Source organism: Bufo gargarizans, chromosome 1 (assembly GCF_014858855.1).
Source record: "Bufo gargarizans isolate SCDJY-AF-19 chromosome 1, ASM1485885v1, whole genome shotgun sequence".
Classification (NCBI taxonomy): Eukaryota; Metazoa; Chordata; class Amphibia; order Anura; family Bufonidae; genus Bufo; species Bufo gargarizans.
In genome coordinates this window covers 313797396-313812263 of record NC_058080.1, presented here as the reverse complement: position 1 = coordinate 313812263, position 14868 = coordinate 313797396, and the positions used below count along the sequence as shown (strand labels likewise).

Here is a 14868-nt window from a genome sequence, read left to right as displayed (position 1 = left end):
GATGCAGCAGGAATCCGGTTGTCAGTAACAGCCGGATCTCTTCCGCTGATCGCGGGACCGCACGCGGAGAGAAGGGAGGACCATAGGACGAGAATGCTCATCCTCTAGCGCTAAGTGCCATCGATTTAGGACAAGCATTCTCGTCCTGGGTCGTTAAGGTGTTAATATCGGGATGAATTTTTCTCTTTATAGGTACAGAATCATTATCTTTTGTTCAAGCTAAATCAGCGTCCACGGAACGCTCTAAAACAGGTAAACCAGAGTCATTGTAGCACAAAACGATGTGCTCAGAGTCTACATTCTTGATCGAGCGATCACGCGAATAACCCTGAAGGCCCAATATATAGCCCAACCTTTCACAAGGCATGAACGCGTATAAGCGCAATTTCGTTACATACAGTTTTTCAGACACTCAAAAGTTAAACTTTTCGGGGTATCCGACCCACTTTACCAAATACAAAGTTTCTCCCCTAACCTTCTTCTTCTTTTTCACAATTTTTTTTCTATCCGATAAACGCGTCCGTTATCGAGGGGTACTTTTTGGTCCTCTTCAGAGTAGAACGAACCTTCAATGAGCTCGTCAGCCAGATCTTTCAACTTATAAAGGGGTCTGAGTCCCCTAGTGTTTACAGCGTAAATGATAAATATCTCGTCCGTATAGGTTTGATCATACCCCTTAGAGTACGGTCCCTTATAGCGAACAATTCTGACGTGATTGCCTATTTTTAACAACGGTTTATCTTTTTTAATAGCTGCGTAATATCCGTAGATATTTCTCCAAATGGTTAAAGAGTTCTCTTTCGTCACATCAACGGGTCGACACCTTATGGTTCTGTGATACGTGTGATTATAACTATACACCAGGTCTTGTAACTTGTCGATGTATGTGTACGTGTTTTGTTCTCTAAGATAACGCCACATTCTGGTTTTCAGAGTTCTATTAAAACGCTCAACTAACGACGCCTTAACTGCGTTTGAAGTTAAAAAATGATGTATTTTATAGGCGTCACAAAGCCGTCTCATAGGCTTGTTTATAAACTCACGACCCCGATCAGTCTGTAGTTTCCTAGGGGTTCGGCCACTTAACTTAAATATCTGCTCAAACGCCGCCAACACTGTCGTCCCGGATTTATTGGTAAGTCCGGATACCCAAGCGTATTTCGCAAGAATATCAACGACCGTCAACAGGTATTTTACACCGTTATTTTCTTTAGAAAAATCTATCATTGAAACAAGATCGGCCTGCCATTGATCATCTATATCAGAAACCATAACTTTGTTTCTTCTAAATTAACAGGTTTGTACAGTGTGTAAGTATCCTCGTTGCGCAACCAATTTTTTACAGCTTCTCTTATTCCAAATTTTCGTACTTCTCTGAATAAGGGCTCTACGCCGCCATAAGAGCCGACCGCTTTCGGCGTATAGTACTGTTCTCTCAATATCTCGGCAATACCTGTCATTTTAGCAACGTTTTTAAGCAGCGTCCTTCAAACAATGGGACCCAACTGTTTATGCAATTTTAACTAAAATAGAGATAGTGCATTTATTGTAAAAAGAAAAAAGCGGACTGCATTTTATTTAAAAACAGTTTATGTAAAACCAGTTTATGTAAAACATTACAAGACATTGCGTACAAACACATTTTATATACAAAGTAAAACGTTTTTTTTTATGTAAAACAAATAAAAACATAATGCGTTACATACAAATATATTTTATATACATTCAAAGTAAAAAATTTACAACGTTAACCATGCCGTCTGTGACCAAGGAGACGCTCTCTTTTTAGGTAATAAAGTCCCCCGCGTTATTGGCGATGTTACAAACAACGGCTGCCTAAAAGGAGTATGAGGAGCATCAAAGGGTTCGAAAATCAAAGGGTATCGAAAAGTTCTCTCGTTCTTCTGTTACCGATAACGGTTGACCGAATGTTCAGCTCTGCGATAGTTTACATAAAACTATCCCAACCGTGAGGCGCTTTAGACACGACGTGGCTCTGTGAAGCTGTGAGAATCAGGCCGATAATATTGGAACCGGATATAGCTTGATCTTTGTAAATGAATTCGCCCCTAGAGTTGCAGTATGACTTGTCACCTGAGCGCCACAGTTTGTTCAACAAAAGTTCAGCATTTTTTCTATAACGTATATTAACATTGTTGAGTATCTCTTTAGTATCGGGGTTGATTGAGGCGTCATTTGTCAATCGTTGTTGATCGGGTTGCGGCTGTGTAATCAGAGTTAAGGTTGACATTTCATTACCGGACTGTTTATTGAGCATCAAGTATCTCTGTAACACGGTAGTGTAGCTCTTAATTTCTTCATCATCTGAAAGGTCATTTCTGTGTAGTATTTCGCAAATTTCATCGTCTAAACGCTGTATGGCGGTTTGACTCATGTCATTTGTTTCTACAAACTGTTTTTTAAGCCGGTCCAATCCGCTTTTGGAAACCAGGAACATTTTCTCAGCATACTGCACTATGAACCACCGGCGGTGTTGGCTATCAAGCTAGTGATTAAAGGTATTGCAAAACCGAGCAACGCTCCTATAAAACCGCCGCTCTGGTTCACAACGCACTTCTTTCCTTTAATGGGGTACTTTTTATCACTTAATTTCTTTATAGCCGCACGCCACCTTTTCAGTATATTTTTTTTTTTGGGCGCTCTTTAAGAGGTATCTTTCCTTTAAGAATATTGAGAGCGATCTCGCAGCTATCAAATCATTACTGGCGTTACGTAATATTGATTTTTGGGTCTTCAGATTTGTTTTGACTAGCGCTTTTAAAAGATCCTAATTACGTTGGATTCTGTTCGACATCTTTACAGGTGCAGCAACACTTCCGTGAATAACCGTAGAGGTGTGTGCATTTTAGAGCTTCTTTTTGCACACATAAGCCGCCGGAAGATCTGGTGGGAACAAACCAGTTCTAAGTCGACGTTCCTCAGGCTTGTCCGATCTTAAATCTATGCGTAAATAGCCGTAAGGCTTGTGTGTAGCATCTTCAAAAGCTTCTAAAAAGAAACGTGTTTTACCGGGGTACATTTGCCGTGCCAATGTAATCACGAGGGTTCTTAAAAAGGACCATGTATTTAGTGTTTAAATTTATGGTTTGGCTTTTCTTACCCTGACAAAAAACATTTTGAACGAGATACATAATGCTCAAGTTTCTGTGGTGTACGTATTTGGTGAATGCGTTTTGCATTTCAAGATTTTCACAAGCCGCCTCCATTAAATCATCAACGATTGCCAAATTTACCTTGTCCGCCGGGAATAGATCAGCGTCTGTAAAATGTTGCGGTATTCTCTCTATAAACCTGATATTTGTAAACAAACGGGTTAGTTCATCGTACAATTTCTGCCAACAAGCGTAAAACCAAATGACGTTATCAGGTTTGTGCGACATTAACATATTCGCTTGTATTAACAAATGTTGAACAAAAACCTCTTTCCGGAATTTGAGGGGCTAAAATACATGAAAAAGGGTGTCGAAATTGAACCGCCATGAATAATAGCCGAAAGGTAGCGTTGTAAAGTCGTCAGTCAGACGTCTCTTTGTGTAGATGCACTTTTGCGTTTTACGTAACGGTCTTGTCTCTACAGTCAAACGTTTTCTGTTCCTAAAAATTCTGTTTTGCTCGATACCTATTGTTTTCTGCGTCTCTGGATCGGAGTTGCGTAAGTAGTCCAGTACAAGGTCTTTTAAACTGTCAAAATTAACAAGTCAGGTGTTAGCGACGTTGAGATCGCCGAGAAAATCACCAAGGGGAGGCGTCCAATTACCGTCTCTACTTAAGAATATGACGGAGTCTGTGTCGTGGTAAAGACAACGTTCTTGCAGTCTGTCTAGAAGATTGTATTATTCAAGTCCAGCATAGCATTACAATTAAATTAATAAAACTTTTTAAAATGATTGAAATTTTGTCATCCTTGATTTTTATTGCTATTACAATTAAAAGACACCCGGACATGTAGCATACGTCTTTTGGACATGCCCGGGCATGTCACAAATCATAAAATGATATAAAAGTGGTATAAAACAGTATCAAAATGTTATAAATGGGATATAAAGTGTTAATAAAAGCTGATCATTTGATAATGACTTATAAAGTGATATAAAAAGCTTATCATTTGATATAAAATTTATATTAAGACATATAAAATGATATGAAAATCATTTCAAAGTGGGAGGCATTAAGGCGTGGTTTAGGACGGCGAGGGGGAGAAATGGGCGGATCTGGGTGGGGTTAGGGCATTTCTGGGAGGGGTTATTGTGTGAAAAAGGGGCGGGCACCTGTCACTTTGAGTTTGGCGAGACATGTCCCACTATACTACTGCCAGGTCATGTTTTAAAGCTAAGAATCTAAGCAGTGCTAGCCCCCATACAGTCGGAGATATAGCTGCTGATAGCAAGGAGGTATTGAAAATTACCATCACATAATGTAGCTGTACCATATTAAATACCAGCACCAGCCTCCTTATGGTAATAGCAGCTAGGCTGTTGATTTACTGGCCAGGTGGCAAACCTGATAGTTCCCAAACCGATGATCTGTGCCAGGAGTGTGAGCTCCCTGCATGCTGGGCTTCATAGTGCGGGAGCCTTTAGTCTGTGAGCTCCTTCCCCACATCTGCTCAGGACCATGCCCTTCTACTGCAGCTAAATGCCTGACAGGAGCAGAGATGGTGATCTGTGCTAAGAGCTTACCTGTACTCTTAGAACAACCCAAATCTGGCTCAGGAGTTGGTTCTACCTGTATTCTAATTCTACTGTGGAGCTGATAAGTGAGAGATGGGATCATTGGCACATGTATTGGATACTGTAGCGTTCAGTTCCTGGCTACAGTGTTTTTCCACGCCAAATGCAACTTTGCATTTGGCACCGGCCCCTGTAGTACAGCAGCCTCCATGGGACCCTACTGGGATCTAGCCTGCTACAGCAGCATTGATGGAATTCAGCAGAACGCCTAAGGGAAAGACTTTGCATTTATGGATCGGACCCTGCCAATGAGATCTGCTGTAGCATTTTCCAGTTGCTCCTTCTCATTGGTGTATATACTCATCAACAGCAGGTGTCGCTAAGATCTGCAGATGATCACATCATTTTCAAGCACCTAGCTCTAATATGTGACATGTAGGAGGGGCATAAAAGCCTGATTGAAAGCAGTTTTTTAGCCACATGAAAACTCAAAAATCTGATCAAGTCATGTGGGATGATTGAGTGATGCCTCCTGTTCATCGAAGTGCCAGTTAAAACCTCTTCTTGCAAACTGAGAGGGACAGAATCCTTGAATTGAGAGAACTTTGTTTATCACTTTGGTAGATCACTATGGCCTCCTAGGCCAAGATGTCAGAACTGTTCAGTGTTCCATTTCCTGGTTGTTGGGAGAACGATGATGACCTGGAAGAATAGCAAGAGGTGCACAGAGGCAAACCTCTGCACGAAGTCTGAATAGAAGAATGGCACGTAGTGATCTATTCTGTACTGCAAGTGAAATTGGACGTCACTTCCCAAGCCTAGTGCAGTAAACAGTGTGTACACAAACCATCAGAAGGGGTTTGCACGAAACTGGGCTACGAGCCAGCTACAGGTGGTCCATTTACCTTATGCCATGGCTTTAAAAGGCTATAATGGTGCACAGCAGGATTTCAATGGAGGCTGGAATGTAGGTCTAATAGGCAAATTAGCAGCTCACCTGAGGGACCCCTATGGACTAGATGCACTCCTCTAGAATCGCCCAGATCCAGAAGACAAAAATAGAGAATCGTATTTGAGGGGCACTCAAGTATCTGGGAGCTCTGGACAATAAAATATATCAACGGTCAATATTTAATGTACACCAATATGGGTGTCTAAGACAAATAAAATGTAATATAAAATACAGTATAATAACACAAAAATAGTGACAAATATGAATAAGGTCCGCTAATAAAACTTCATATAAAAAACGCTGGAATTTGTTCTATGGTAGGAACAATAGCCGACATATACAGGTCCTTCTCAAAAAATTAGCATATTGTGATAAAGTTCATTATTTTCTGTAATGTACTGATAAACATTAGACTTTCACATATTTTAGATTCATTACACACCAACTGAAGTAGTTCAAGCCTTTTATTGTTTTAATATTGATGATTTTGGCATACAGCTCATGAAAACCCAAAATTCCTATCTAAAAAAATTAGCATATCATGAAAAGGTTCTCTAAACAAGCTATTAACCTAATCATCTGAATCAACTAATTAACTCTAAACACCTGCAAAAGATTCCTGAGGCTTTTAAAAACTCCCAGCCTGGTTCATTACTCAAAACTGCAATCATGGGTAAGGCTGCCGACCTGACTGCTGTCCAGAAGGCCATCATTGACACCCTCAAGCAAGAGGGTAAGACACAGAAAGAAATTTCTGAACGAATAGGCTGTTCCCAGAGTGCTGTATCAAGGCACCTCAGTGGGAAGTCTGTGGGAAGGAAAAAGTGTGGCAGAAAACGCTGCACAACGAGAAGAGGTGACCAGACCCTGAGGAAGATTGTGGAGAAGGACCGATTCCAGACCTTGGGGGACCTGCGGAAGCAGTGGACTGAGTCTGGAATAGAAACATCCAGAGCCACCGTGTACAGGCGTGTGCAGGAAATGGGTTACAGGTGCCACATTCCCCACGTCAAGCCACTTTTGAACCAGAAACAGCGGCAGAAGCGCCTGACCTGGGCTACAGAGAAGCAGCACTGGACTGTTGCTCAGTGGTCCAAAGTACTTTTTTCGGATGAAAGCAAATTTTGCATGTCATTCGGAAATCAAGGTGCCAGAGTCTGGAGGAAGACTGGGGAGAGGGAAATGCCAAAATGCCTGAAGTCCACAGTCAGTGATGGTCTGGGGTGCCATGTCAGCTGCTGGTGTTGGTCCACTGTGTTTTATCAAGGGCAGGGTCAATGCACCTAGCTATCAGGAGATTTTGGAGCACTTCATGCTTCCATCTGCTGAAAAGCTTTATGGAGATGAAGATTTCATTTTTCAGCACGACCTGGCACCTGCTCACAGTGCCAAAACCACTGGTAAATGGTTTACTGACCATGGTATTACTGTGCTCAATTGGCCTGCCAACTCTCCTGACCTGGCCTGCCAACTCTCCTGACCTGAAGAGAATCTGTGGGATATTGGGAAGAGAAAGTTGAGAGACGCAAGACCCAACACTCTAGATGAGCTTAAGGCCGCTATCGAAGCATCCTGGGCCTCCATAACACCTCAGCAGTGCCACAGCCTGATTGCCTCCATACCACGCCGCATTGAAGCAGTCATTTTTGCAAAAGGATTCCCGACCAAGTATTGAGTGCATAACTGAACATAATTATTTGAAGGTTGACTTTTTTTGTATTAAAAACACTTTTCTTTTATTGGTCGGATGAAATATGCAAATTTTTTGAGATAGGAAATTTGGGTTTTCATGAGCTGTATGCCAAAATCATCAATATTAAAACAATAAAAGGCTTGAACTACTTCAGTTGGTGTGTAACGAATCTAAAATATATGAAAGTCTAATGTTTATCAGTACATTACAGAAAATAATGAACTTTATCACAATATGCTAATTTTTTTAGAAGGACCTGTATAATGCGCCTAATTGTGGTATTCGAAATATATAGGTTGCTGTAAAATGTCCCAGTGGAGCCAGCAATTATGCAGTATTGCCACCTGTTGAAGAGACGCTACTTAAAATATCCCATATGAAAGTGGATCTCTAGCGAATAGATATGTCCATCTCCTCCTTATGAATAAATATCTCCAATCAAATGATACAAAAATTATGCTTGTGGAAACTTGCCGGGTATCTTCTTTCCCCTCCGCTCGGACCAACTACGGCATCCCGTGTGGTCTCTCGGTTGTAGCGCGGCATCCCACGTGACCTAGCGGCGTCTCATGTGACTAAGATGTATCTACGTGATCAGCGTGAGATGCACTAAGGCTGCGTTCACAAGGGCGAGATTTCCGCGCGGGTGCAATGCAGTAGGTGAACGCATTGCACCTGCACTGAATCCTGACCCATTCATTTCAATGGGGCTGTGTACATGAGCGTTTTTTTTCATGCATCACTTCTGCAATGCTTTAAAATCGCAGCATGTTCTATATTCTGCGTTTTTCACGCAGCCCTGGCTCCATAGAAGTGAATGGGGCTGCGTTAATAACGCATTGCATCTGCAAGCAAGTGCGGATGCAATGCGTTTTTCACTGATGGTTGCTAGGAGATGTTGTTTGTAAACCTTCAGTTTTTTATCACGCGCGGGAAAAACGCATCAAAACGCATTGCACCCACGCGGAAAAAACTGAACGCAATTGCAGCCAAAACTGACTGAACTTGCTTGCAAAATGGTGCGAGTTTAACTGAACGCACCCTGAACGCATCTGGACCAAATCTGTCACGCTCGTGTGAACTCAGCCTTAGGGGAGTATAGTATTCGGCTGTGCGTTCCACTTGAGATTTGCGTTCCACTTAGGATTTGCGGACAAAGCTTCTGTAAATTTCTAGATGGAGATGTTCAATTAGTCTTGCATAAATAGCAGCTTTAGAAAATGTCCATCACATAAAGTGCTTGCTGGGCCACTCCGACAATACGTGTTTTGGGTTAACTCCCCTTCCTCAGTGGTAGTCACCCATATTGGTGTACATTAAATATTGACCTTTGATATATTTTATTGTTCAGAACTCCCAGATACTTGAGTGCCCCTCAAATACGATTTTCTGGAATGTAGGTCTATCTACTTCCGCGATGATAGGTGGAGATTGGTCTGGAGACCACATGGGCAATGCCATGGAGAGACCTTCACAAGGGGAAGTCACAACGGTCCTAGTCCCAGGATTATAGTGTTGGGTAGCATAAAATATGGTAGGTGGACCCCTCTAACATTTTGGAGTTACATTGATTTGGTCCAGGGACCAATGGTCTCCAAAGTGTCCTAGTAGCTTAAACCCAACACAAAAGCCACCCCTTATGAAAGTACCCTGTTCTGCTACACTGTGTATTCCCACATCATGAATAATTGCTTCTAATACTGTGCTATCATAATTCTTCTCTGAAAACCTTTTTAAAGTTCCACTCTGCACCTCAAAGGGCTGTATTACACCAACAGATTATCTGGCCAATCATTAGTCAGATGGCCGTTTACACAAACAGATCTTTTGTTATACACACCAACTATTGGTCTGATTGGACAGAGAATGGTCAGATAATTTGTTGGTGTAATACAGCCCATAGTCTTTCCCTCTTGTATAGTTCCTTTTTACTTTTAAAAATTGTCCTTTAGTTTTTCCAGCATATCCCAGAGATGCTTCATGGGATTAAAGGGAGTCTGTCCCCACATTTGGACATTATAGACCGCTTACTTAGTGTTCCGGCTTAAGTTTAGATGAACCAAATGGTACCTTTGTTGCATTCTTCTGCGGTTCACCTGCAGCAAAAACTGGCTTTTATTCATATGTAAATGAGGTCTCACAAGAGTCCAGGGGCGGCATTAACTTCTTTGGAGCCCAGGCTGATCATCCTCTTTTGTTAATATCCCAGCCTCTGTCTCTGACCGCCCTTCTCTTCCCTTGCGTCGTCCTCTTCTCCCAGCGAAATCCCGCGCCTACGCACTGCCTCGCTTGGCCGGGGCATGCCCACTGCGATCCCCACTGTGGGCACGGCATCACTGTAGCTACTGTGCATGTTCCAGCCAAGCCATGCCCACAGTGGGCATCGCAGTGCACATGCCCAGGCCAAGCGAGGCAGAGCGTAGGCGCGGGATTTCGCCATTGGCTGTCTGTCTTGTTCACTGACCTGAATGCGAGATAAAAATCTGAGTATTGAGTAGTTAGAAACCTAGAAACATAGAATGTGTCGGCAGATAAGAACCATTTGGCCCATCTAGTCTGCCCAATATACTAAATACTATGGATAGCCCCTGGCCCTCTCTTATATGAAGGATGGCCTTATGCCTATCCCATGCATGCTTAAACTCCTTCACTGTATTTGCAGCTGCCACTTCTGCAGGAAGGCTATTCCATGCATCCACTACTCTCTCAGTAAAATAATACTTCCTGATATTACTTTTAAACCTTTGCCCCTCTAATTTAAAACTATGTCCTCTTGTAGCAGTTTTTCTTTTTTTAAATATTCTTTCCTCTTTAACCTTGTTGATTCCCTTTATGTATTTAAAAGTTTCTATCATATCCCCTCTGTGTCGTCTTTCTTCCAAGCTATACATGTTAAGTTCCTTTAATCTTTCCTGGTAAGTTTTATCCTTCAATCCATGTACCGGTTTAGTAGCTCTTCTCTGAACTCTCTCCAAAGTATCAATATCCTTCTGGAGATATGGTTTCCAGTACTGAGCACAATACTCCAAATGAGGTCTCACTAGTGCTCTGTAGAGCGGCATGAGCACCTCCCTCTTTCTACTGGTAATTCCTCTTGCTATACACCCAAGCATCCTGCTAGCATTTCCTGCTGCTCTGTGACGTTGTCTGCCTACCTTTAAGTCTTCTGAAATAATGATCCCTAAATCCCTTTCCTCAGATACTGAGGTTAGGACTGTATCACTGATTTTATATTCTGCTCTTGGGTTTTTACGCCCCATGTGCATTATCTTGCACTTATCAACATTATGTAAGAAGCGCATGTAGCGCGAAACGGCCGCCGCTGATCAATGCGTGCCTGTGAATACCCGCCCCCTGCCTGATGAAACCTTTGAATAAATAAAGCTGCCGAAGTCTTTTGAAACACACGGGTGAGTGCCGCTGTTTTCATTTACCTCTCACCACGTTAACATTAAATTTTAGTTGCCAGATTTTTGACCATTCCTCTAGTTTTCCTAAGTCCTTTTCCATTTGGTGTATCCCTCCAGGAACATCAACCCTGTTACAAATCTTTGTATCATCAGCAAAAAGACACCCCTTACCATTGAGGCCTTCTGCAATTTCGCTGATAAAGATATTAAACAATATGGGTCCCAGAACAGATCCCTGAGGTACCCCACTGGTAACAAGACCATGGTCTGAATATACTCCATTGACTACAACCCTCTGTTGTCTGTCCCTCAGCCACTGCCTAATCCATTCAACAATATGGGAGTCCAAGCCCAAAGACTGCAATTTATTGACAAGCCTTCTATGTGGGACAGTATCAAAAGCCTTACTAAAGTCTAGATAAGCAATGTCTACTGCACCTATTGTTTTAGTCACCCAATCAAAAAAAATCAATAAGATTAGTTTGACATGATCTCCCTGAAGTAAACCCATGCTGTTTTTCATCTTTCAATCCATGGGATTTTGACTGTTGGAGCGTTACAATGGATACAGCGCCCTGATATGAGTCAGATGTACAAAGGGCCATGAATGTGGCCTTTGGTAGCATTCACACCTCCTACTGCTATGGTACTTTTACTGTAGCAGTTCTCGCAGTCAGGTTTTCTTTTTTTTACTACAGTTGAGATGTGTGCACTTCAGGACATGCTACCATTGCTTCTAAACTGCAGAATACTCACTTGATTGGTTTTGTTGCACTTTGTCTCGCAGTTTTTACTATTGGCTTTAACTGAACATTTTTAGAACCGGTACAAAGATTACTGCAGTTTTTGAGATCTAGAAAGCTAGACCATTGCCACCATGTGTGCATTTACCCGTTTTCTCACAATTTTCCATTTCAGGTCTACAATGCTTGATTGCTGGTTAGTAAGTAAGGAAAATGCACGCTGCCGAATCAAACTGCCCCATGCGCAGCCAGTATTTATTGGGCGAGGGCCGGAGACACAAATAGTGGACAAGAAATGTTCCCGCCAGCAAGGTAATGTCAAAGAGGCTGTGCCATGATTAAAGGGAACCTGTCACCCAAAAATCGCCTATTAAGCTGTTTACAGTACCTTATAGTGCTGTATACTCGTTTCTTGATGCACTTTTTGTTCGTTTTCCCACATGTCTGCTCATTCAGAAATCGATGTTATATTCAGCTGCTGCCCCGTGCTTCAAGTCAGGCTTGAAGTCACGGGGGCAGCGGCCTCGGCGTCTTACATGGCCCTCTCCCCGCCCCCACATCCTGTATCAAACGCGCCCGCGCCCGGCATCTGGGCGCGGGCGCGTTTGATACAGGATGTCGGGCGCATGCGCAGTGCGGCGAAAGTAAGACGGCGCGTAGTACGCGCGGCAGCCGGGACCGCGCTCCTGCCGCCCTTTACTGCGCATGCGGCCGTTGAGCGCGGTCTCGGATTCGGAGTTCGGGTGTCAGTCACAGAGGCAGGGGGCGGGGAGAGGGCCATGTAAGACGCCGAGGCCGCTGCCCCCGTGACTTCAAGCCTGACTTGAAGCACGGGGCAGCAGCTGAATATAACAACGATTTCTGAGTGAGCATACATGCGGCAAAACGAACAAAAAGTGCATCAAGAAACGACTATACAGCACTATAAGGTACTGTAAACAGCTTAATAGGCGATTTTTGGGTGACAGGTTCCCTTTAATGTAAAAAATGAAAATCAGACATCATATAGATTACAGTGATGGCTAACCTTGGCACTCCAGCTGTGGTAAAACTACAACTCCCAAGATGCCCCCCTTGCTTGGCTGCTCTCAGAACTCTGTAGAAATAAATGGAGCATGCTGGGAGTCATAGTTTCACCACAGCTGGAGTGCCAAGGTTAGCCATCACTGACAATCTCTTTCTAACAAAGCTAGAACCAGCCCTGTACCTCATATAGATCCCGAGATCTCCCCATTCATTGTCCCAATTGCTCTGCTAAATTCTCTTCTGACTGGGACTTCAGGGGGTGTATCCTTTCTGCTGCAGCCCTCTCCCTAGCACAACATAGGGGTGTGTCCCTTCTGATGCAGCTCTCTTCCTGTACCTGTCACAGTTTCTAATAATGGATAGGGCTGGTGGCAGTTGAAGGATAAAACGGAGCAGGTGCAGCCCCCAGTAGGTGGACATACAGATTACTATACTGGTTTGCATATTCAGGTACTGAAAGCTGAACATTTTAGGTAGCTATATATGAACGAATCAACTGCATATGACCTGGGCACTAAGGCCCTGATTTTATCAACACATCATGATTTAAATACATCCTCCGGCAGTCCATGCCCATGATTGAAATTTACTCCAGCTGTAGCCAGTTTCTTGTGTAAATGATGATAATTGTACCAGGGCAGATGTCCTAACCCATACCCCACCCCCACATGACTCCTTTTTGGAAACTGGTGAGAAAAATGGTAGTTGTGACCAAGTTTAATTGCAGTGGCAAAACTAGGTTTTGCAAACTTTTTAAAGGGAACCTGTCATCAACTTTATGCTGCCGTTAGTATGGGTAGCATAAAGTAGAGACAGGTGAGTTGATTTTAGAGAGAGCAGGGGAGAGCAGGAGATTATGTATAACCAGGACTCTTCTCAGGTAGACTGGACTCTTTTCAAGGCCTGGGCTGCAATGATTATGATGCCGGTTCTCAGCAACCACTGACTTTTAGCTGATAAGTGACACACCGCTGAAATCTGCATTTCTGTCACTAATTTATACTGCCCTCAGTGAGGTCAGCATACAGGTGATGACAGGTTCCCTTTAAGCCAGAACCAAGGCTTAGGGGAGTGCTAAATCTCCCCCTGTATAACAAGTGTATTTGTATACTGAATTGTGTACTTTTTATTCCCACTGGTATTACACTTAGATACGGTCTCAAAGTATAAGCGTAGAACTGCTAGGTCCGGATTTGGTGAGCTCTATCAGTGCAGGCACATAAAAACATAGGGAGACTTGTGCCTGATTCTGCATATGCTTTGTTTATTGCTATACTTTACATTCTCAATCTGATGCCGCCATAAACCCAGCCTTTTGTTTTTGCAGTGCAATTGATATCAGATTGCAACAAAGGTTACGTGAAAGTCAGACAGGTAAGTTGTTTGTGCTGAAAATGATGCATGTAAAATGAAGTTAAGAGAATTATTTGGATTTCAAAAATATATATTCATCTAGTATGTAGACTGTGTTCTATTTCTGTCGTTTAAAGAAAGGAAATTCTATGCTTCAGAGGTAGAGACAGAAGATGAAATGGAGTTTGGTTGCTAGGAGCCTCGAATGCATTCACATGGCAACAGAAGCATTGCAGTCTGTTAAAGGCAATTGGGTCATTTTTTTAAATGCAAGTGTAAGTTTTTAAAAGGGAAAATATATGATGCTACTGGTTTACCAGTCTCCAACCTCAGAATTATCACGTCTGAAAAATCTGACGTGTATTTGCAGTGGAATCCATGGTAGCATTGATTTTTGTCATACTGTGGATCTGAGCACAAGATTGACCCCGGTGTTGTCACATGACAGTTTTTAGAGTAAAAAAAAAAATCTGCACAGAATCCTATTGAAATCACACATACTTACATTCAGCAAATTGCAGATCAGCAAAACACGTATAGTGGCAATGTGCATTCCGCATTTTGCGGAATGGCTAGCCCCTAATAGAACAGTTCTATTCTTGTCCGTAATGCGTTCAAGAATAGGAAATGTTCTCTAATTTTGCGGATGTCGTGGAACGGACGTGTGTGCTGTCCGCATCTTTTGTGGCCCCATTGAGGCGAATGGGTCCGCATCTGACCTGCAGTTATGTGCATGAGCCCTAAGTCTGCTTTTACATTTGCACCAATTTTTCCGTTCTTCTGCTCTAAGAGCAGAAGAACGAAAATAACAGAAGTGCTAGATTCAGCACATAACTGACTCAAACTAAGCCAAATAAACCCCTTTGACAATAATGGGATCTGTTAGGTTTCCGTTCCGGAGAACATTTTTTCAGCAGAGAGAAATTAATTTCTGTTATTTTTAACTAATTCTGTGATGGAAGCTCTGATTGGAGCTCCGGACGCAGATGTGAAAGGAGTC

At 42.7% G+C, this 14868-nt stretch overlaps 1 protein-coding gene across 2 annotated transcripts in view; it reads left to right on the top strand.

Annotated features, from left to right (window-relative positions):
• The window catches only part of APTX (aprataxin), a 55638-nt gene that overhangs the window by 4799 nt on the left and 35971 nt on the right, over positions 1-14868 (top strand). For both annotated transcript variants that reach the window (XM_044305431.1, XM_044305440.1), the window contains exons 2-3: positions 11665-11801; positions 13843-13889. In XM_044305431.1, coding sequence (XP_044161366.1) covers positions 11665-11801; positions 13843-13889 — 184 coding nt within the window. The remainder of the gene's footprint in view (positions 1-11664; positions 11802-13842; positions 13890-14868) is intronic.